We start from the raw sequence: 24,632 nt of genomic DNA on the forward strand, positions 1-24,632 counted from the left end.
AACAACTATTGTAGAATGTTTTAATTGCTGAAATCCGCTTGTTAGAATAATTATAATTGCATTTATAACGCAATAATGTATACACACTATTGGATAATTTTTCCCTAACTGTCAGACAGACATACAATGATGTATTTATGTCGCACTTCAGTACTCCATTTATATGTAAATTGACATATAGCAAAGTCGATTGTACGATTCTGACTATATCATGAGAATGTGTTTATGAATTACTATCAAATAGGTGATTTATAGATGATTAATTACAGGTGAACACAGCGCTCTATAGTCAGATGTCAATTGTCCTCTTCATTTCACATTATCATCTCCACAGCACCACACAAACAGCCATGAACAATCACAAATCACTGTGAACCCAGGGTACGTCAATACATCCACAGGCCCGCCTAATCAGTGTCACAACAGTAAGTATAAACAATCCTGTCAGAATATAGATATTGAAAAAACGTAACATCTAACTGAATTGAGTAATTGAGTATGGTTTTACTCCGCTTTTAGCAATATTCCAGCAATATCACGGAGGGGGACACCAGATATGGGCTTCACACATAGTACCCATGTGGGGAATCGAACCCGGGCATTCGGCGTGACGAGCGAACACTTTACCCAATTTAATGCTGCAATCCGGTTTTGTCCCTGAATGCTGGCTTATAGGTATGATTAAACCGTATTTATAGATTTTACAAAAGCATTCGACACTGTCTGGCGAGCCGGGTTGTGGTAAAAAGTATATATGGCTGACAAGCATGTAATGCTACGGCAACAGGTCACTGTCTTATTATGTGCTGATGCTGCTGTTTTGTTTAGTGATGACCCATTAGAATTACGAAAGCCACATAATGCATTTAAACAATATTATTCATAATGGAAGTTAGTTAGTGGTTACTATTTCCAAGATAAAAATTGTTGTCTTCTGAAGTGGCCCCGCCAAAACTTCTAAGTTTCAAATATATTTCTTCAAATGGTTCAAATGCTGCTGAAACGTTACGATGGATATTATTTGTGAGGAAATACTCAAAGAGTGTGGTTTTAATGAGGTGTTTAATACTCCGCATCAATATACTACACCTTGGTTGGTTTCAATGGTCGAAAACATAATGAAAGATCAAATTTTTCAAAGTTGGCGTAGTTCTATCACGAAAAGCTATTATCAATACAACAACAAAATATATGTTTTAAAAAATATCTTTTTATGCCAAAGGCTAAGTATTACCCTACTTTAAAATTCAGAGCTAAAAACCATTACCTACCGACTGAAGCCGGTCGCTGGAGTAATACGCTTCACCAACAGAGGATATTGTATTTTCAAGAATTAGTGTCATATTGGTCTAATCAGTGTCAGTTACACTTATTATTCTCTGCTAGTAAACCAAAAACATATTTTATTATGGCATTTTTTAATATCATTGTTATTTTATTCATAAGGAATAGGGTGACACACGGAAAAACAAACATCAGACACACAATCCATACCTACTGTCTACAGTTGTTGATACCAACATTAATTAAATATGTTATTAAATATAAGTTACAAAGCCCTTTCCATAATCAAAAGCATAGTCCATTGTACGATTCCAACTATATAAAAAGCATTTGTTTATGAAACACTTACGGACACTTATACCGTTGTCAAACAAGGCTGACAAGGGTATGAGGATCTAAACCGAAACGTTGCTATTACAGTATTATAAGGAAGTTATCCATACATTTCGTCTACTTTGTCATCCATCAACGTCTAAGAAATGCCTATCAAACAAGACCAGATGTAGTCAAATTCTGCAAAAATAGTTTGGGTGTACCTTGTCTGAGGCATTTTTCTAACGTTTCCTTAACTCGGAATTATGATATCCCTGTATATATATATCGTTGTACCTTTCTCCGGTCTCTCGTACTGATTACATACTGAGACGATTAATTGGAGTCTCTACTTCCTTGAAACAGAATCTCGCCTTTGAAATCAGCTAAAGTTTCAGTGTGACCTCATACTGACGGAGTAGGCTGGTCACCCAACTCTTGCGTGTACGTCAGTCCTCCTTAAGCTTGCACGGGGAAACAGGTGATTGGTCATGTCATATCCCAGCCGGTCTCGATAATTGTCACAGACGTAAAAAAATTGTTTTTCAATATGATTTGGGGTTCTATTAACACTGTTTTCCGGATAAAACTTACTCGATTTCCACATAAAAAAATTTAATTCACTTGCGGGTTATATAGTATTGACATTTTCGTACAAAAGTGACATAAAGGCAGTTTGTGAAATAAAAAAAAAACAGGCTTCCATCATGACCAACAGATTTTCGAGGCTGCAGGCCATGATTTAATTCTTCAGGCCCTATAAAAACACTGCAATGTACTGCCGGTCATAAGGAGCCATACAAATTTGAAACTAAGGGCCCGACACGTGATCTACCCGACACGGGCCTACGGGCAGACGCGTATTTGGAACACAGCATATAGGTATTTTTGTGGGATTTATATGTTTTCCGATTTGATCAATTCAACAAGAAAAATGTTTCTATCTGAAAGGAATGAGTGAGTGAGTGAGCCGCTTTTAACAGTATTCCAGTTATATCGCGACGTGTCAGCTTAATGTGGGAGGAGTAACGAAGTGATGCAGGTCTCGAACGTTTACCAATTCGGTGAAACCCACGAGCACGGGTATGGTGCTGACAAACCTAGATACATAATTGGGGCGAACCGGGATTCGAACCCACCTATCTTGAAGGAGGAAACAAGTACTAACATTTCCTTCATCACTCTTTGATAGCTACTCATAAACACATGCTCGTGATATAGTCGGAATCGTAACATCGACTCTGCTTTTAGAAGATGTTTCTTACGAATATGGGAAGGGTATTGTCGCTTTTCTTCAGGGCATTCAACAACTGATGAAATATCTGTTAACCTTAGGAAAATTACCCACCCACCCTACCCTCACCCCAACAACTCCCGACCTTCAAAACCCTACCCTCACCTCACCCTCGCCCCATCTTCACCCGACCTTCACCCTTCACCCTCGCCTGACCTTGCCATCACCCTCGCCCGACCTTCACCCTTCATCCTCGTCCGACCTTCCCACCACCCTCGCCCGACCTTCACCCTCGCCCGACCTTCACCCTCGCCCGACCTTCCCATCACCCTCCCCTGACCTTCACCCTTGTCCGTCCTTCCCACCACCCTCGCCCGACCTTCACCATTCACCCTCGCCTGACCTTGTCATCACCCTCGCCCGACCTTCACCCTTCATCCTCGTCCGACCTTCCCACCACCCTCGCCCGACCTCCACCGTTCACCCTCGCACCACCTTCCCATCACGCTCGCCCGACCTTCACCCTTCACCATCGCCCCACCTTCCCACAACCCTCGTCCCACCCTTACCTCACCCTCGCCCCTCTTTCCCACCACCCTCACCCAACCATCACCCCACCTTCACCTCACCCTTACCTCACCTCACCCTCGCCCCACCTCAACTCACCCACACCTCACCTCATCCTAACCCCACCTTCACTCCTCCTTACCTCACCCTCACCCCTCCTTCCAATCGGGTCGATATGTGCATTGTGTTAAACAACAACACATGCGTGTGGGGCTATATGACAAGTACCATGTTAGTTTATGAACAACACCCCAGTGTAGATGGCAGCTCCACGGGAGTCTGTCTCATGGTATGAAGACTTTGTGACACGGGATTCGAAGCCAGGAAATCTGCCAAACTTATCAATATATTTGAAAATATCCTTGATGTCTATCAATCCAGTCCAAAACGTCGGTTCCAAATATTATTTCTTAGAATCGAATACTCAATATCACCTGCAATCTTCAAAGTCTATAGATTTTCCAATTTGCAGAAACCGATCATGAATCGACCTGCTGTTGCATATTTCCATACATATTAAGATAAAAATACGTGGAAGATACAAATGAAATAAATCAGTTAATTATTTGATCTGAAAGCAGCATTCTACAAATCCGTGCATAATGCATCACACATTCAGTGCGTCAAGATGAAGCACACACCATCTCACATGTATGCAGCAAATGTCATTAACTCCTTCAGCTGTGATGAATGCATCAATAATATCAATACTGATATCTCATGGACCTTTTGTTATTTCAGCCCAAACCCGAGAAACGACTAAGAGCTTTGACGCCGACAGCGGATTTCATTAATCCAAATCGGTGAAAATCACCCCCATGACTTGTGTTGTACAATGAGTTCTACAAGTCGATAATCCCGACCGCTTCATTGATGCTATTGTGTCACCTGGTGTCTATTACTAGCGGCAAGAGGTGGTCGTAGTGGTAGACGTGTCAACACACCCTCAGGCAGATCGCCAAATATAACGATGTATCCACAGAGGTCGTTCACCACCTAACAGTAATCTGGTCCCATTCATAGAACACTATCTGCACGATCATCGGAAAACTGTGAGACCCTAAGTGATTAAAGTAACACTGTTACAAAATGGATTGTACCCTTAAAGCGTAGAATGCCGTAACGAGATCGAGAGTGAGATATACTGGGAGGTATACATAACAGTGGAGATCTACACTACGGGAGTGTCGTGTTTTCTGTTTGGTGTCATCGATATCGCAATTTTGTAGTACTACCATGAAGCATTTCGTTTCATATAAGTCGTATGCGGATTTTTACTTTCAAAATATTTAGTCGGTGGTCGAAAAGCATACAACTATAATCCGAATTTTCGGTTTGGTGGGTTTGTAAGAATATAGGATGAAAATGATATAGGAAATCTCTGTCTCCCTTTTTCGTGCAATGTGGCTGAAGTTTTAAACACTCCTACAAATCACCCACTGTTAGGACTACCTATAAAACTATGATTAGCATTTAAGAAAGTAATATCTGACTATTAATCATTTACCACTGTTCTCAATAGCCAGTATTATTATCGGCGTTAATAAGAAAACGTTCAATTAGATATTTTGCACATTCCCTTTTGTTTTGGTCGGGTCGTAAACCAGGAAATTGAAAAACAAAAAAGCCTGAGCTTCGCATGCGAATGACGGGAAGCTTGGTTCCGTCTCACTTATTCCCAGAACACGCAGAGCGCATGCACAGAAATAGGTAGCAGGTGGAGCGGTTAATCCAACACCTAATAGACTGCTAGGGCTAGTAATTATCGCCATACAAGTACCACGTGATCAGCAATGACGGGGTGACACTTTTAGGATATTTGCCGACATTCAGGAGAAGGACCAGGATTGAGATTTGGATGTACCGACAACCGACAGGAAATGTTCCGAGGACCCGATAATGTGATATCTGCTTACGACGCTGAAAGGACATAAATTCATGGAATATTTCACGCAATGAATGGGTGTGGATAAAACTGTTTTGTTCTTCAAGTAAGTTTCGTGGTGGATGAATTCGCGATCTTGGAGAACAAGATTTACCGCAACTTTATATATGTGAGGCCACATTGGAGCAGGGAGTTTTGAAATGATCTACAGAAATCACAAATGGCATTTATGTTTTCGCGTGCTCAAAAGACATTGTGTTCATGGAATTGTTTGCTAATTCCATCTAATAACGACTTGGATAAACAATTCCAATTTCTACTCGAATCAAAGTTACCATAGGTTAAAATCAGCAACCACTTATCATGAAAAACGTGAATTTGACATTTAATTTATTATTTTCTTAAGACGTACTTAATGCAGCTTTTCCGAAGAGCGATATAATCGTGAAGTTAAAAGAGTTTACCTGACATCTCATATACCATTATTAGGATAGTTTTTACATGTTCTAATGGAAAACAGGATTAAGTAACTCTTCCATATTCCTTGCTTTGAAATATGAGACCGAGTGACTATTTCTTTTAATTAATATATGTATACCATCAATTTATCAATTGCTTTGTACTACGTAACATAAGATTACTGAGGTGATATGAGTTTATATAATTTAAGTTTACAAACCAGGATGTCATTTTTCTACTAATGACAGTAATGGCAGCCAGTAATTTGGAAAGAAGGGGCAGGTGGTCTATTGGTTGAACATTTATGCATGTCTATTTCTGCGATGCTCCGAGATGACCCTTGGGTTAATGTCAGTGATGAGGTATTGATCTTACTTGTAATGGAACGAGCCGCTGGGTGGGTCTTTGGCACAGTTTTCTAACTTGCAAATGGCTCACAGTTAATGCCTTACAAGGACTATGTGATCGTGAATAGATACAGTTTGTACTTTGGTAGTTTGGTTCTCCAGGAATACTTTGTCGGACAACGCTTACTGCCTCCACCCTGGTTAGGCCACTCTTTATGTCAACCTCTTTGACAAGGTTCAAACAGTGATGTGTCCAGTGTGTCTAAAAACATACGTTACGATGGATGTGTTGGATAAATGTGGAAACATGACGAAATCTTATTGAACAATATCAGTGAGTTCAGTCACTAATGAAGACACAGTGAACATGGGATATTACAACGGTAGAAATCATTGTTAATTATATTTCATCAATGTCATTCTCAATGGCTAAGATTATAGTACCTTTGGTACTTGTCGCCATGGTGAGAGTCCCTTCAGTATCCCCCAAAGTCATAAATCTTGGGATCCTGGTGCCAATCACGGGTCCAAAAAGAATGGGACAAGAGGTTTACACCGCCGTCAACATCTCCATCGAACGAATCAACTACGACGCTAACCTGACCACACTACGACAGCAGAACATCACATTCTCCTTCGTCGTTGAAGACACAACTTGCGATTCTGGACAGGGGCTTTTTGAGTTCGTGGAAATGGTTACCCATATGACTATCGCCTTCGAGAACACCCACGCCTTTATTGGTAGGTACCACTGCTATATATTCTCATGTCAAAGGTACAGCTATTTGCTGCAGTTTGTGTATTTGTTTGTTTATTTGTTTATTTGTTTAACGCCACTCTCAGCAATATGTCAGCTATATGATGGCGGTCTGCAAATAATCGAGTCTGGCCCAAACAGTCAAGTGATTAACATCATGAGCATCGAGCCACGCAATTAGGATACAATGACATGCATCAACCAAGCCCGCGGGCCTGACCACCCGATCCCGTTAGTCGCCTCTTACGACAAGCATAGTCGCCTTTTACGGCATGCATGGGTTGCTGAAGAGCTATTAATGACAAGTGACACTTGAGGGATTTCAATTTTCACCTGTTCTCAATACTAAAGGGCCTCTTTAGCTTCGAACCCCGGTTCGTCTTGATAATGTTCCTGGTTATCAACACAGTGACCTTAAATGTCTTAAGACCTGTACCACGTCGGGTTATCCTAGCACATCAAGGAAACAGGCCCGAATATAGATGAAATAGGGTATAAAGCGGCGTTAAACACAACTCACTCACTCACTCACTAGAGATACCTAAAGTGAGTTAGCGAATATGATGTTAAGCCGCTTTAAGAAATATTCCAGAAATATCACGGCGGGGAACACCAGAAATGGGCTCAAACATTGTACCCATGTGGGGTATCGAACCCGGGTCTTCGGCTTGCCAAGCGAACGCTTTAACCACTACGCTACCCGCACACCTTGAGATACCTAAATGATTCGTCATCGTGCGTTGGAGTGTCATTCGAACTCATGCTGTCAACCTATAGTTCACCTATTTCACCATCTTGAAAAAATTGTAATATTAAAACGAAAAGGTTCTCATTGCAAACTATGTATACAGTGTTCACATATTTAAGATACTGTTTGTATATTTGTTGTTTAAAGCCGCTCTCAGCAATATTTCAGCTCTATAAAGGCGTCTGTAAATATAAATAATCCGGTCTGAAACAGACGATCCAGGGATTGATATCATAAGCATCGATATATGCAATGGTCCACGTGGACAAGCATGGGTTGCTGAAGACCCATTCTATCCCGTATCTTCACGGGTCTTATGGACCGTCGTGCAATTGCTGGAACAAAGATATGGTTACGCCGTTTTCAGTTTCTGTGATCTTAATCCCTATAGCTGTGTAGTCTGAGTTCAGCATTAAACAACAAACAAGTAAACAAACCCGTAGTTCGTGACAAGCGGGTTGTATTTTTAAGATCGTTAATTAATCTGCGGAAACTTATCATCACATCGCCTAAAACGCCATATCGGGTTGTTGGAGTTCGGATTTATGGGTATTCTAATTATGTCAATGTTTAGTATCATATGGTTGTTTGTCTGGATTCGAACTGTGTGCAAAGGCCTCAGGGCGTAATTGGATATCCATGATGTAAATGCCTTATTCGAGGTTCAAGTAACAGTTTAAGACCTTTCAGTATTAGAGCGTCACGTCTATGTGGTTAGTGACAGAATTCCGAGCATGGTTACCTGACCGATCTAGATACTGTGATTGAGTATTATTTAACGTCCTTTGTAGAGATATCACAACCCGAAAATGGCGTCACACATTGAAACCATGTGGGGAATCGAACCCAGGCGTTCAGCGTGAATTGCGACGCTTTATCAACTAGACTATTCCCAACGCGTCCTATCTGTTTTGGGGGCGATGAGATATCCTAGAGGTTAAAGCGTCGCAATTCACGCTATAGACCTGGGTTCGATTCCCCACTTTGTGTAGAACCCATTTCTGGTGTTGTGGTATTGGTGGAATAGAGCGTGACGTTGCTTGTGGCAAAGACATCAAAGACTAGATTACATATCGTTCACATCATATATCAAAGTGTTCGGACAGCAATGGTGCCCCAGTTGACGATAACTTTACTTTTACAACAATAAACGATAATGACTACTTGGTAGTAGAAAATGTGTTTCAAGGTAATCTTAGAAATCGAAGATAATAACATAATGACAATAATTCAGGAATTAATGCTTTGTGGGCAATTGCGACGGGGAAACGTACACACTATTATGATCTTAATATTTTCTTATGTCAAAGAGTCTGGCATCAAACTGAAACTTTTGTTCTACTTTGCAACTTTGCGATTTCTCTTCAAGAATACCGTATTTTCTGATTCTTAAACACGTAGGCTTTAGAAAGACTATTGTTCCTGCTACAATTAAAGCACCAGTAATAATAGTCAACTTTATATAAATAATACGGTTTCATTTTGAATAAGGGTCGGTGTGTTGGCGATTGGTAGAAGTGTTTACTCGTCAATGTCGGTTCGGTTCTCAACGTGCGTACAATGTGTTAACATTTTGTCTGGTGTGCCCTGCTGTGATATTGTTGGAATTTGCTAAATAACGGCATAAAACCATTTTCACTTACAACTGAAATTACTGTTGCCAGCGATGGTGGTGATAAGAGTGTATATTGTTCGTCATCCTGATAAATTTGAAACACTTATACAATTACTGTGAAGCCATGCTCGTTCTGCCCCCAGTAGTCTTGTGGTGAGTGAGTGAGTTGGGTTTAACGCTGTTTTGTACGGTATTACAGTTACATCACGGCGTGTCAGCTTAATGTGGGAGAATAGCCCGAAGTGATGCAGGTCTTAGACGTTACCATTTTTGTGCTCGGAAATGGTGCTGACAAACCTAGAAACATAATCGGGCTGAATCAGGATTCGGACCAACAATCACAGGTTTCTGGCGTGCCCAAGGGACGCAACTCTGCAGGGCGAATACCAGCGCCTTAGACGACTGGGCCCCCCGTCACGTTACGTGTGTGTGTGCGTGTGTGCGTGGCACGGACTAATGCGGATTTGTTAGTGCTAGCCCACTGCTCTTAACATGAATACCCCTATGAGACACAGGCGACCTCGACTGCGCGTACTAGTTCAGCATAATGCCGGTTAATAGTGCTAGGCCACTGAGATACCCCGCTTAACAGTTTAACATGAACACCCCACTCAGTATATACCGACTCCGAGCCGATCAGTCCTCCTTATAGCCCCCAAATGCTGAGCGCCAGGCAGGGTAACAACAAGTCCCATCTTTTAACGTCGTTTGGTATGAAGTGGCCGGGGATCGAACCCCCGACCTTCTGGTCTCTGTACACTAGACCACGGAGTCAGCCCGCTTGTGTATATTTAGAAAGACATACAGTTGATACTTGGTACGTTTATTCGGATACTTGCCAATCCGGACAATTTTACTGGACTTGTACATGTCCTGATTAATGAAGTTTCAACGTACCCTTCAAATTCATCATCATCACTGACAGACTAGTGTATTCGACTCTAAGCGGGTATGGATAAAGTAATATCATTGTCTGAATAATACAAGCAGGTACAGGACGATGGCTTTTAGAATGGATGATCATGTAGAATTAGTGCCCTCCGTTAATAGAGATAATAGAGAAACGATATTTGTATAGACTCGGGGATTCAGTGCGTTACGTATTTTCCTTGAATAACATTTGCGTCTAGAAGCAACGCATCATATTCGGTTGATCTGATAAATCCTCACTGAAATTCATTATACCCGGGTATCGTTAATACCGTACAGAATACCCGGTATATGAGAGTCCTTGTTATCCAATAACTCGTCCTTGACGTTATAAGTGCTAGTTCGTCACACTACGTTCCAGGGGCCCGTTCCACAAAGCGATCTTAGCGTAAAGACGATTGCAACTCCATATTTTAACAAAGACTTCCGGCAGTCGTTGCACTAAGATCGCTCTGCTGAACGGGCCCTGATGGGTGCAATGCGTGAAGACTCAAGTCTTTGGCGTGACGAGCCAACAACAGTGAGGCCACTTCTTGTTCGACATCATGACGGTTCATGTTGGCTAATGTGTGTCGTTCAACCCAACAATGCGAATTGTTCCTTCAACCACCGTTTGCCTGATCTAGCATGGATTCTTTACAAGCCGACATAATATATCTGGAATATTCTTGATAACGGTGTACAACAACTCATCCATTCTTTCTTGGACACTGCTTCACGGCCTGGGCCCACTTGCACAAAGCGATCTTAGTGCTAAGATGATTGTAACTCCCATACTTTACAATAGGCTTACGATAGTCTTAGCGCTAAGATCGCTTTGTGCAAGTGGGCCCAGGTGTCAAATTCCAGCCAAATCGTCGACCTTGTAAGCAGTCTTTGTTGTTGTCTAACGCCGCACAGACAATCCAGTGATTGAAAACATGGCCATCGATCTATGCAATTTGGATACGATGACATGCATCAAAGCCAAGTAAACGAGCCTGACCACCCGATCCCGTTAGTCGCCTCTTACGACAGGCAAGGGTTGCTGAAGATTCTTATACGGATCTTCAAAGGATACTTGTAATTAGTTTCCGTTGTGAACCTGAGACATTGTGTGTGTATATGCATTTAAGGTCATGACCAAGTGTTAGAGTACTAAACTTTAATAGAGTGAGTGAGTATGGTTTTACGCCGCTTCTAGCAATATTCCAACAATATCACCGCGGGGGACACCAGAAAAGGGCTTCACACATTGTACCCATGTCGGGAATCGAACCCGGGTCTTCGACGTGACGATCGAACGCTTTAACTACTAGGCTACCCGACCGCCCCAAACTTTTATAGAAGTAACATAGCATTGAAGTATATCAAACATACAAGGCAAGGACTGACAGTTTCTCAGAGTTTAGACCCCCTTTAACAAGCGTGTCTATCCACCCACAGGGCCTTCCTGTAACGACGTGTGTCTCTCTACGGGCCGGCTGGCAGGGAAATGGGGAATACCCCTCGTCAGTTTCGGCTGTGAGAGTGACGTCCTGTCAAACAAAGAACACTATCCAACCTTTCTAAGGACAACGGGCACCTATACGGGCATGTCGGCGTTCTTGGTGGAGACGATGCTCCATTTCCATTGGTCAAGACTGACCCTGGTCAGTGGCCAGCAGAGCGTGTGGGTGGAGGCAGTGGCGGAATTCGAGGTAGGTATGCACATTTCTTTTTGAAACAATAGTTATTATTTGATACAATAGTTATTATTGCATATTTACAGTACATCGTATCAAACCGTACTATGCATACTCATGTCGTTCGATTATTGTCACCCCTGATGCATACTCAGATTACATTATCAGCTTCCTGGGGAGTACAAAACCTAGAGATTAGGTTTTGCATTCAAATTAGCATCTCATCCTATCCATTCGCTGCTGGATGAAGTGAGGCATAATTCGAACAAAGACATTTACACGAAGAGACACCATACGTGGTTCAGCGTGAAGCACCCGTGAAGATCCAGGTATTAATTGGTCTCCAGCGACCGTGAAGGTGACAAACAGGGTCGAATGGTCAGGCTCGCTGACTTGGTTGATGCATGTCATCGTATCGATGGTCAGGATGTTAGTCTGGAATGTCTGGTCCAGATTCGATTATATACAGACGGCTGTCATATAGCTGGAATATTGTTGTGTAAAAAAACACACACACACGTAAGCACGCACGCACGCACGTACACTCACACGCACGCACACGCACACAGAGGTGTGGTTCAGGACAGAGGACCTGGAAGGGTACCGCGCATGGGTACCAATCCAGCACATGGGTTTTGTCCATGTTGAACCAATTTTTATCTCTCCATACATTTTTTCAAATACCGATCTTAACGGTTGAAATCGCAGTGTGTCTAAACCGGACTGCATATAACACCAGTAAAATATTAATATTAAGTTACCGTTATAAAATTATTTATTTCTATTGTCGTGACTTCCACCAACCACCGCACACGTTATGTGCGTAAACATGTTCCACGGCCTTGCCTAAATCAAACCGTCTGGGAAATACAATGAGTTGTGTTCCCACAATAACTTCGAAGCAAGCGCCGTTACCTAGGCAACTGTAAAAAAATACTTTCGTACACGTCAACAAAATATTTATTTACAGTTTTCCTATTTTTAGTAATAACGGACCATCCGGGTCATGTTTCTGATCCGAGAACGAGGCTAAACAGGACAATACACCTTGGTCGGTCTGATCGAAGATTCAACGTTGGTAACTGACCGTAGACACGATCCATATTTCTCATTATATCATACTTGTGTCTTTCGAACGGTTTTACGAATCCATAATTGACGAATAAATCCCACAAAACAATTTACAAGGCTTCGTCTACACGTTTAAGAGAACGACGGCAGAATTTTTGCTTCGCCTAATGTTTAAGAGAACGACGGTAGAAATTGCTTCCGCAATCAAATATGGCGCTACTATGAGGTCCCAAAGCATCCCGCACAAATCGAACAATTGTTTAATCAATCGTAACGGGGAAGGAAAAATGAAAGCAAAGGTATAAGTTACATTTGAAACCATTACCCAGGTAAAGACAATGTGATGAATGCTAAGTGCTGTCCCGGTCGCTTCTGTAACTCGAGATAGCGGTGATGGATAGAGGTGGTGCACGTCAGACTGTAGCGCTACACGTCTAGAACCTGTAGCTCTGAACAAAGTAAAGACCTGTTGTTTTGGATGGTGATTTGGGGGCTGTGCCCAGACATCATCCATCATATATCGTTTCCACGGTTATATTGACGACTACTAGTGTACCGATGTGGTTTCTTTGACAAAGACAAAGCAGGCCATCAGGAACTGTGTATCGACGTTCGGTACTGTTTGATCAGCTGACTGTATCATTATCTTTATAAGGGGAATCCGATATTTGGTTTACTCACGAGGCGTCGTAAGTGATTTATTACAGGTGAAAGCAACGCTAACGCTAGGGCGTCTGGCGTTAGTAAAACATGACAAGCAAAATTCAGCGGAATCCCATAGCACATACCTCCTTAATCTGATGACCTCACTTTCAAGGGGATAAGGTGAGGTGAAATGGGGTTTAACGTCGTGCATGTACGTGTATGTGTGTGCGTGTGGCTGCTTGTACTAGTCCGGACTGATTCCGATTTATAGTGCTAGCCCACCGAGAAACCATGCCTCAGTTGAAGATGAATACCCCACTCAGACACAGTATACTGACTCCGAGTCGACCAGTCCTTGTTTTTAGCCCCTTAATGCCGAGCGCCAGACAGGGTACGTTAGTGCCATGTTTTAACGACTTTTGGTATGACGCTGTCGGAGATCGAACCCCGGACTTCCGCTCTCCGGGCGGACGCTCTACCACTAGACCACGGAGGCGGTCTCAAGTAGATGAACACAGAAAGGACAATAATGCATATAGTTGGGTTTTCTCCGTTAATCCGGTCCCTTAAAATTCCTACCAGATTCAAATTAATTTAGTTCAGGTTAGCTGTAAATATTATGTATTACTTAATAACATATTTTATTGTATTCAATTATTTAATCTGATCGAATTATGTTTTTCCCAATGATAACTTGAAAATCGAACAGAAAGTATGAAAATACATGTTATTTTATTCATTATGAATGGGGAGAACACAACGGAAAACAAACAGTAGTCACGTGGTGCGTACTTAATGTATACTGTGGTTGGTACCAGAATTGTTATTAAATGTCATTTAAAAAAGTAGAAAAACCTTTCCATAATCATAAGAAATCGTCTATTGTACGATTCCGACCATATCATAAGCAGTTGCCTGTGGGGCGGTCGGGTAGCCTAGTGGTTAAAGTGTTCGCTCGTTACGCCGAAGACCCGGGTTCGATTCCCGACATGGGTACAATGTGTGAAGCCCATTTCTGGTGTCCCCCGCCATGATATTGCTGGAATATTGCTAAAAGCGGCGTAAAACAATACTCACTCACTCACTCAGTTGCCTGTGAAGCACTCGTGACAGTACCAGGTCTTCGGGAAAAGGTAAGCGTACGGTGGCACACGTCAAACAAATGCAAAGGGAAGTCAATTCTTCATCTAAATAAAGCAACAAATATGGTACTGGTCAGAAAAAGGGAATCATTTAGGAGGTTACTAGCGTTTAACTAAGGCCTTGAATGTTGTAAACCTGATCAAACAATTTTTGAGCAGGAGTCGGATGACGCTCTTTGAAGTTCTTTTGAAGGAGGATACTCGGCTGCGCCTCAAAAGTTGTGAATTTTAAGTGAGTGAGTGAGTGAGTTGGGTTTAACGCCGCTTTTAACAATGTTCCAGTTATATCACGGCGCGTCAGCTTAATATGGGAGGAAAGCCCGAAATGATGCAGGTCTCAGACGTGTACCACTTCGGTGAAACCCACGAGCACGGGTATGGTGCTGATATAGCAGTAGGAGGGACCAGCGATTGTGCGTTTTGAACCCATACAGAGAGCACGAACGTGACGACCATTCGTGCGAAGCAGTCACAACAAAGGCCCAGATCGAGGATTCGACAGTATTGAGTAGTATATTCAAGATCAAATAAAAGATTACAAAAATAAAACGTTATAAGTATATGAGTATAAGTATTTAAGTTAGATTTGTCCAAACCAAATTAGAACAAAATGCTTTTGTCGGCGGTAATGAACATTAATGCCCTGTTAAAGCAGGAGGTATGTGCGTTGTGCAACAATGACCTAATCGTACGCCCTGGGCTACCATTGTCAAAGCACGGCGCTTGTGCTCGGGGGTATTTGGCACATTATTTCAGGGTATAAGCATGCATTATCATGCCACACAGAGGGGGTCAACAATCTTTAGTTCTAATTTGATATGAAATATAAATAAAGTTGCATATCTACATATACGTTTCATGAAATCAAAACTTATTTTGACAATAAAAGGGTTATTGCACAAAACATTTATGAGCATACAAACGAACATTGCACAAAACATTTTATAAACATACAACGAACATTGCACAACAAATTTGATAAACTTACAAGGAATATTGCACTGCAATTTTGTGAAGATACAAACATGGATACCCCACTTAGACCCCGAATACTCTCAGCAGACTATCCCTTGTCTTATTCCCTTTACGCCCAACGCCTGGCAGGGTAACAACAAGTACCATCTTTTAACATTATGTCTTTTGGTCTGATTTAGAAAGGGGATCGAACCACCGGCCTTCCGTTCCCCGGGAGAGCTTTATCCACTTGACCACGCGGGCGGTCCAGGTCCGCTTACATCGGGCGGTATACTACAATACATCAACTTAAAGCGAACGTGTCACAACTGGTATGAAACTACATCAGGCGTTGAAGCAATACGACATAAAGCTACACTGCACTTCTACGGATATCATTTCAAGACAATGCAAAATATGTCACTTTATTATGGAAAAACAAACCCCTCTTAAAATAATCATTTCAAATTCTTTCCACCCGCTTTTCCTATGCATGTTTTAGATTAGTGAACACATAATGTAAACAGCAATGTGCTGTGAACACAACACTGTCAAACTCTGTTTACAAAATGCGTTATTACACCTTGACACGTACGTTCGCTATACGATTAACGGACACTGATTCAATCAGTTGTTATTGTCAGGCAGATGGCGATGACACGTGTGTGCTTAATGCTCCACGCGTGCCAAACTGCATCCTGCACTGGTAGTGCTAATTGTGATATCACATGATACATTAACACCCCGCAAAGAACTTATTGAGCAGAATGATTGCCAATGCGTTCGCTACAGGACAACTATTCTTGGTTCCTAACACGCTTGGGCAACATGTGTGTAATATCATAATTATTCAATATTCCACCAAAACATTATCTGGGCAGTATTGTCTTTGTTTGATAATATGTATGTTTGCAATGAAGTTTACTTACAATATCTGAAGCGCACAGGGATATTTGTGAAAGGGGGCACGGGTGGCCCAGTCGTCCAAGGTGCCGCGATTCGCTGTGCAGAGTTGCGTCCCTTGGGCACGCCAGAAACCTATGATTATGGGTTCGAATCCCGGTTCGCCCCGATTATGTTTCTAGGTTTGTCAGCACCATACCACTTCGGGCTTTCCTCCCCCACATTAAGCTGACACGCCATGATATAACTGGAACACTGTTAAAAGCTGCGTTAAACCCAAATCACTCACTCCCTATTTGTGAAAGATCTAAATGCACAGTTCTAAGACAAAGAGATTATCTGTGTATTATATTGAAACACTGATTGAAACAGGGATGTGGAGGCTCGTGTAATTTCTTTCTTCATCCATACATGATTGACAGACATTCCTTTGATTTTTTTGTAGGACAGGACATCGTCACTCTTTTCGCGAACACCCGGTGTCATTATTGATTTTTAGTGGTCCATTCATATAATTTCAACAGCTATCTGCACTTTGCGACAGATGAAATCTGTTTTGGCGGGAAATCTGGCCTGGTTATTCTCTTGCGTTGACAATTTATATATATTTGATTACACTAATAGTACGTGGCTTACATCTGACCAAAACTCGCATTACGACATTGTTTTTTTTAAGACGTGAGGTCGACTGTATGCATACAGTTTATATGTAGATTTAACTCTGTACATCGATTGTAGCGCCTGTCTCATCCGTGGCCACTTGAACCACACTGAAATCCCTTTAAAGAGGTTTATCATTGAACAATGACACGTTATGGATTATTGCATAAACCATATGCTTGCGATACTGATGGTATATTGATAGTGTTATCGATGCGACTTACCGATCCGATAAACGGGGTTTCAGACACTACCTTGAGCTCAATACATCGATGCAATGTCTGCTTGGTAAATATTAGTGTCTGCTGATCTCAAGAAGATAAGATTGGTCTTCCTACTGTGTTTCTTTAGATAAACATGGTTGTAAAGCATTTGGCACTACTTGATCAATAAGGCGGTTTACTCAAACATTATATTCATACGCGTTTTCTGCAGTCTACAATGAAAACACGTCTTAAACATCGATTAATTTTTAGTGTGTTTCCGCATCGTAAATATCACAGATTATAAATAAAACATAGTCATTCCTGACATGATATTTACGATAAAAAAACACACACTCAGCTAATATCTATCTAAAGCTTTTAATGTCAGAAAAATGCAAAAATAATGTAAATCTCTTTGATAGAGTGAGGTGAAATGGGTTTAACGTCGCGTTCAATATTATTGCACGAATATTGCGATCAATTATTCTAAACACATAAGAGTTACGATATTGAGTACATGCTTTTAACAGAATGTGAAAAAGAATGTTTAGTGTAGGGACAATCTCATTAAAATCAGATCTTAGTTCTCGCTACCGCAAACAAAGATCTGAGGACATCCCATTACGGGTCACGTCAGACTGACCTTGCTCGAACTTTGACCTACCAATGGAATGACTGATAAGAAGTCGACATTAGCCAATCAGAAGGCAGCTTTCTCGTTCTTTACGGCATTAATTTCAAATTGGCGACTACGCTTCGAAACATATTTCACATACAAGTTCTCGATAAAAAAAATTGAAACCTGAACACAAGAACATTCTGGAATGGCCAATAGATGGTCCAGATTGTATGGATTCAGTCGTTAAGCCCGTAACTATCGTTCGGAATACCCCGTGTTAAAGTTTTCGAGGTTGCATGATTAGAAATCACATTCCGACTGTCACTTTCATGATCTGGTTCGTCACGATATGGCTGAAATACTGCCGATGTGACGTTAAACTTTAACTCACTCACTCACTCATGATCTGGTAAGTGACGCTCTGATTGGTCGGATGAAAGGTCGTTCAGACGTGACCCTATTTGGATGTCCTCAGATCTTTGTTTAGCGGTAGCGAGAACTAAGATCTGATTTTAATTAGATTGAATGTAGATTGCGTGTAGATTGAGTGTAGGATAACCCTGTGTTCAAACCGTAGATCGTCTCGACGAATTCTCGGGTTCTAAGCCCATTTCTATGTGACCTCAGTCTTGATATGTTTGGAACAATGCTGAAAGCGGCGACAAGCTCAGTGCACTCATTGACGGGGTCAACATGTCTGTTTGTTTGTTTGTTTGTTTGCGCACTCAGCAATATTCAAGCTGTATGACGGCAGTCTGTGAATGTAACTGACATCATGAGCATCGATCTACACAAATAGAACAAGATGACATCAGCAGGCCTGATCATCCGATCCGGTTAGTCGCCTCTCACGCAGGCATGGTTGCTGAAGACCCATTCTAACCCGGATGTTCACGGAATCCATTTCCCACAGATTATACGGGTGAAGGTAAAATCAGAGCACCTGCACCGACACCAGATCATTTGTCCAGATGCTGGAACAATGGCCACTGAATCGGCATCACATCACTTCGACATCAGCGGAGGGTGGGTCCCAGCTCATTCATACATCACATTTATTTCAGGTGCATTTGATGAAGTGTGTTTGTATGTCTTAGACAAGGACCGGATGTGAATACTAACAATCTATCGATGTATCGATTTTTTGTATGTATCGATCTGATTATCGACTGTGTCACGTTTTATCTATTTAGCTTGATACTAAGAGGTTTTTCTTGTTCGAGTTTGAACTCATCACATCCTAATATAACACTTGTATACTTAGTTCAAAACAAATAGCCATTCCCCTTAACGACATGATTGACGTATTGACACAGATAAGCACGATGTGTGCTCAGTTGGTCGTCAATCAGGAAGGTAGACAGATGTGTATATAAAAAGCAACTACCGGAAACGCTTTCATTCGATTCTGCTGTAGATAACCGTTGAACACAATTGGGATTATTTTGAATAGTGAGTAAATTGCTTTTAACACCGCTTTCAACAGTACAGTAAACTACGGTTATAACGAACTCAAAGGGACCACTAATTTTAGTTCGTTATAACCGTAGTTCGTTATAAGCAGAGATACAGCATAACTACAGCAAAAAGTCGGGACCAAACAAGTAAGTTCGTTATATCCGTAACTTCGTTATAAGCGTGTTCGTTATAACCGTGGTTTGCTGCATTCCATTCATATCTTATTTATCTGTGTCAGTTAAATGTGCCCCGCAGTGATGCATGACTCGGACGTTTACCACTATGGTGAAACCTACAAGCATGGGTATGGTGTTGACAAACCTAGAAACATAATCGGGGCTGACCGGGATTCGATTCGAACCCACAACCATATGTTTCTGGTGAGCCCAAGGGACACAACTCTGTACAGTGCATTGTGCCTTAGCCGACTGGGCAACCTAAATAGGAAAATTCGAATAGTGACTTCGATTATTCTTATATCAATATGTATAACTCCGCTTTGAACATTATTTCAATTACATCACGGCGCGCCAGATGAAGGTGGGAGAAAAAATCTAAGGAACACCATCTCTTTCAGTATGGCTCTGACAAACCAAGCATCATAAGAAGGGCACATTTAGGGTTCGAACCACGAAAATCGGATCCTAAGGAACTCACCTCTGCAGAGCGAATTGCGATGCCTTAGACAACCTGTGTCAATTTCTTTTAAATAATTACTTGGAATAAGGCCGGTACCGCTAACACTATAACAATGTTATTTGATTTTTTTCACATTAATTGAAACATGGTGTAAGTATCAAACATTTTGACACCACATTTCTGCACTCAACACTCCTTTGATTGGATACATGACACATTCGACCCGTGAAGACCCGGGGTAGAATAGGTTTTCAGCAACTCATGCTTGCCATAAAAGGCGACTCTGCTTGTCGTAACAGGCGACTAACGGGATCGGGTGGTCAGGCTCGCTGACTTGGTTGATACATGTCATCGATCCAAATTGCGTGGAACGATGCTCATGATATTAATCACAGAATTGTCTGGTTCAGACTCGATTATTTATAGACCGCCATCATAAAGCTGGAATATTGCTGAGTGCGGCATTAAACAACAAACAAACAAACAAACACACATGACACATTCTGGCGGCTGTGGGGCGAGCAGTCTCTCCAACATATTTATCTCCGCAGTTGCATGAGATCCCATGCGAACAAATATGGCAATTATGGTTTGTTTGATCTGTGGTTGGACATACTTCAGCTGGAATTGCAAGATCCATCCGCAGATCAAACGCCTATACATTGTACTTTATTGGTTTCTCTGCTGCCAAATCAATTGACTTCGCGTCAATAAAAAAGCGTCATGTATTCACGTTTTTCGAACTAAGGACTTCTCGTATTTGAAACAATTCTCGAAACAGACCAAGAACATGTGCATCTAAGACTATGACGACATATACGTGTACTATTTCCAAAAAAGTCAATATCAAAGAAACCAATATTGAAAATCCTTCTAAATGTGGCTTAATTACGGCTTCAATGAATAGATACAGTGCCTGTGAGTATAGTGAAGGGGGATATCGCGTGCTTCCTCCTGTCTGTATCTCACGAGGATCCTTTTACTTCCTGAAGAGATCTATTTTCCTGATGGAAGAGTTCCAGTTTAAAGTGTTAGGCTTTGTCACATATAATTAGTAGGGCGGGCTATCAACACATGCCTATGTAATGGGTGTAGTGGTTAGAGTGGCTTGTTTGTTTTGAGGAACACAACTTAGAAAAAAATAGACCTTGGCACGGTGCAATCTCAAATACATATATTTATATTTTGTCTGTACAACAAGGGTTAATTAATAGGTTCTGAACCTCGCTAGAAGGAAAAGCGAAATTGTGAAGTCTTTGTTGTGGATATTACTTGATGTCATAGAGGTATATCCAGAAAAAGATCTTAAGTCTACATGTCGAATTAATCATATTGATTCGCTGTGAGATGTCATGAAAAGAGTCAGGGGTCTGTGACCTTTGGCAAAATGACAAATTTAGGAACGTGCAGTCTTAAAGTTCGAAATATCAGTCCTTTACATTAAGGATAGCCCTACATAGGTTCTAGTATTATTTGTGGATTCAAAAATCGAAAATGTTAAGAAAGAATAAATGGCTAGTTGTCAGCATTAGAACACGTCTGGTGAATTTAATACCACCATTTCAAAGGTTTCCATAACCTTACAATGGCAGAGGGGGCCACACAAGGCCTTTATCTCGTCCTTTTGTATATAAGCCTGAGACAAATCCCCATTTAGTGTCTCCTCAGCATTTTGTTGCGACGCCCTTGCTGAAACACGCAAACGATATGCTGCCTTAGAAAAACTGAGTAGCGATAGGACTTGTTATTTAGACCTGATGCCCTTAATATAAGTAAGGAATATGTATCGCGCAGACAGTATTCACCGGAAATAAAAGCCGACCACTTGTAATAGAAACGAACATATGATTTGTCAAATATACTTTGTGAAGAAAAGTGCTAACCAAACCATTAACTAACTTAGCGGTAATATCTAGTATGCCGAACTTGTTTTCTATGTCATTGAAAACTGAAAGAACTGTTGTTAAATTGGACTCTGTCTATTTAACCATAACTCATTCCTGCAATAGTTTGTAAAAGTAATGTGTGGCTGTGTAATATTGTTTAAAAATAAATTGATTCAATGAAGACTGGCATAAAAAAGAGATTGCGACTATATGCCCCCTGCCATGTTTGAAATGTAAATTTGTGCCGAAGAAGCAAGTTTATTTATTTTCAAAGATTACATTCTAAGATACCCGTCAGCAGTTGTGAATAATGCGAAACTCATATTAATTCTTTTTTAATTTTACATTTTTTTAAATGATTTAGATAATTTAAATTGAAAATCAAACATACGATAAAACCAGGGGAGGGGTATAGTTTCTGTAGCCCCACAGTTTAGCTTTAGTTAGTATCTGAAACTTAAGTGGAGCAAGTAGTGTGTTTTATGAATATAGGTCTGTATCAATCATTCTACATTCAATATAATTGTAGATTGGTGTGTGCAAGTCATGTACCTTCCGATTGTAACGGGGCCAATACTAAATGACCACACAGGAAGTTGATATCGGTGGCCCAGACGTCTAATTTGCTGTGCAGAGTTGCGTCCCTTGGACAAGTCAGAAACCTATGGCTGTGGGTTCGAATCCCGGTTCGCCCCGATGATGTTTCTAAATTTACCAAACCAATACCTCTGCGGATGTATGGATTTTTGCATGTCCCCAGCGCTTCGAGTTTTCACAATAATAAGTCTCGGTTATATTTATCTGAATTTTGAACTGGTTTCGATTGTCAGGTGCAGACTCGATTATTTACGAAAAGCCGTCATAGAGTTGGAATATTGCTTAGAGCGGAGTTAGATATACGCAAACAAAACGTATCCTAAAAACGAGTGTAGTACGGCCAACTGTTCACAGTAAATTTGAAATTTTACTGAGAGCGGCGTTGAACAACAATCAACCCAATAGGTATCTTTTTATTATCTAAGTGTGGCAAACTGTACGTTGTATAACGCATTGTACACAAATAAACGCCATCAATAGTCTATATTTGTCAACACAGTGCCTCATAAAAAAAATAAAAATAAATGCCATAGTTTAAATCATCGGAGCTTATAATGAATACTTTGATTGACATTTACAAGAACGAACAACAGTAAAGTATACGTGTAGGATCTTCTTGTCCCGTCACATTAAATACGACATTCATAGACTTTGTCAATAATTGCTTCCCGGTTGCAAGCGGGTTTGTCATGATTATCGAGGAACTAAAACGAATAATGATTCAAGTCAATAGCAGCACGACAAAGATCAAAAGATCTACCTAATAGACGTTCAGATAATCACGACGTATTAATAACAGCAGTATCGGTTACAGGCATGGCATATTTGGGTCGCATCGGACGAATAATTAATTCACCTTCAAAAACAAACCACAGACGCCTTACCATAAAAAAAGTCTTCAGACGCCAGACTCCTTGCAAGACAATTAACAGTATTATAAAAATCGAAAATGAGCAACTTTGATTTAATTATAACTTTAGGATACATGGATGATGTATGAGCGATCTCAGCACATATATGTCAAACAAGCCATAAAGGTTGTGCGCTTGAGAAACCATAATGGCATTAGGACATTAATCAAAGAGCAAGCACGCGATACCTTTGTAACGGAAGACCGACGTATGACGTCACGTAACGTGCCTTCCTTGCAGCGACGTAACTTCAAAGAACTGACGGTAATCGTAAAGATATACACTGGCGATAAGACCGCACTAGGAGGAAATAGAAGGTATTGATAACCACTCTGACGATCTTGATCTGAGTACCAAACTTGAGGAATAATGTCATTTCTGAGGTATTGACGTTAAACGTTACCATTGTATGAGTGAGTGAGCTTGATTTAACGCCGCTCTAAACAGTATTCCAGTTATATCACAGTGTGTCAGCTTCATGTTGGAGGAACGTTGTTTCAGACGTTTACCACTTTGTGGCACAGGTATGGTGCCGACAAACCTAGAAACATAGGCCTGATCGGGATTTGAACCCCCATCACAGCCTTCTGGTACGCCAAATAGACGCAGCTCTGGAACATCCGTGGTCATCATCATTGTATGACTACTGCAAAGAACTGTAAAGTACTGTTAAGTACTGCCATGTACTGTCAAGCACTGCCAAGTACTGTCAAGTACTGCCAATTGAAAGTTCTGTCAAACATGCAGCGACTTTGCGATAAGAGTGTTGTGCCTGTTTTACTATTACACCATACAATATTTGTACATTGAGTCCATATGAGGGATTCGAACCCGGGTCTAGAGCTTTCGAGGTTTCGGGGTAGAATAGGTCTAGATCTTCAGCAAGCGACTATGCTTGTCGTAAGAGGTGACTAACGGGATCGGGTGGTCAGGCTCGCTAACTTGGTTGATGCATGTCATTGTATCCCAATTGCGTAGAGCGATGCTCATGATGTCAATTACTGGATTGTCTGGTCCAGACTCGATTATTTACAGACCGCCGTCACACAGCTGGAATGTTGCTGAGTACGGCGGTAAACAACAAACAAAACTTTAAAAAAAGCTTCCAAACGCTTTTGAAACCATTAGGCCCCGCCATA

At 41.2% G+C, this 24,632-nt stretch overlaps 1 protein-coding gene across 1 annotated transcript in view; it reads left to right on the plus strand.

Moving 5' to 3' along the window:
- Window positions 1-6,501: 6,501 nt before the first annotated feature.
- LOC139465302 (atrial natriuretic peptide receptor 1-like) overlaps window positions 6,502-24,632 on the plus strand; it is a 48,524-nt gene continuing 30,393 nt past the window's right edge. The window contains exons 1-2 of the mRNA XM_071246986.1: window positions 6,502-6,829; window positions 11,564-11,817. Of these exons, the coding sequence (XP_071103087.1) occupies window positions 6,502-6,829; window positions 11,564-11,817 (582 nt within the window). The remainder of the gene's footprint in view (window positions 6,830-11,563; window positions 11,818-24,632) is intronic.

The sequence above is a fragment of the Haliotis cracherodii genome, unplaced genomic scaffold (assembly GCF_022045235.1).
Source record: "Haliotis cracherodii isolate W230 unplaced genomic scaffold, xgHalCrac1.p SCAF_18, whole genome shotgun sequence".
NCBI lineage: Eukaryota > Metazoa > Mollusca > Gastropoda > Lepetellida > Haliotidae > Haliotis > Haliotis cracherodii.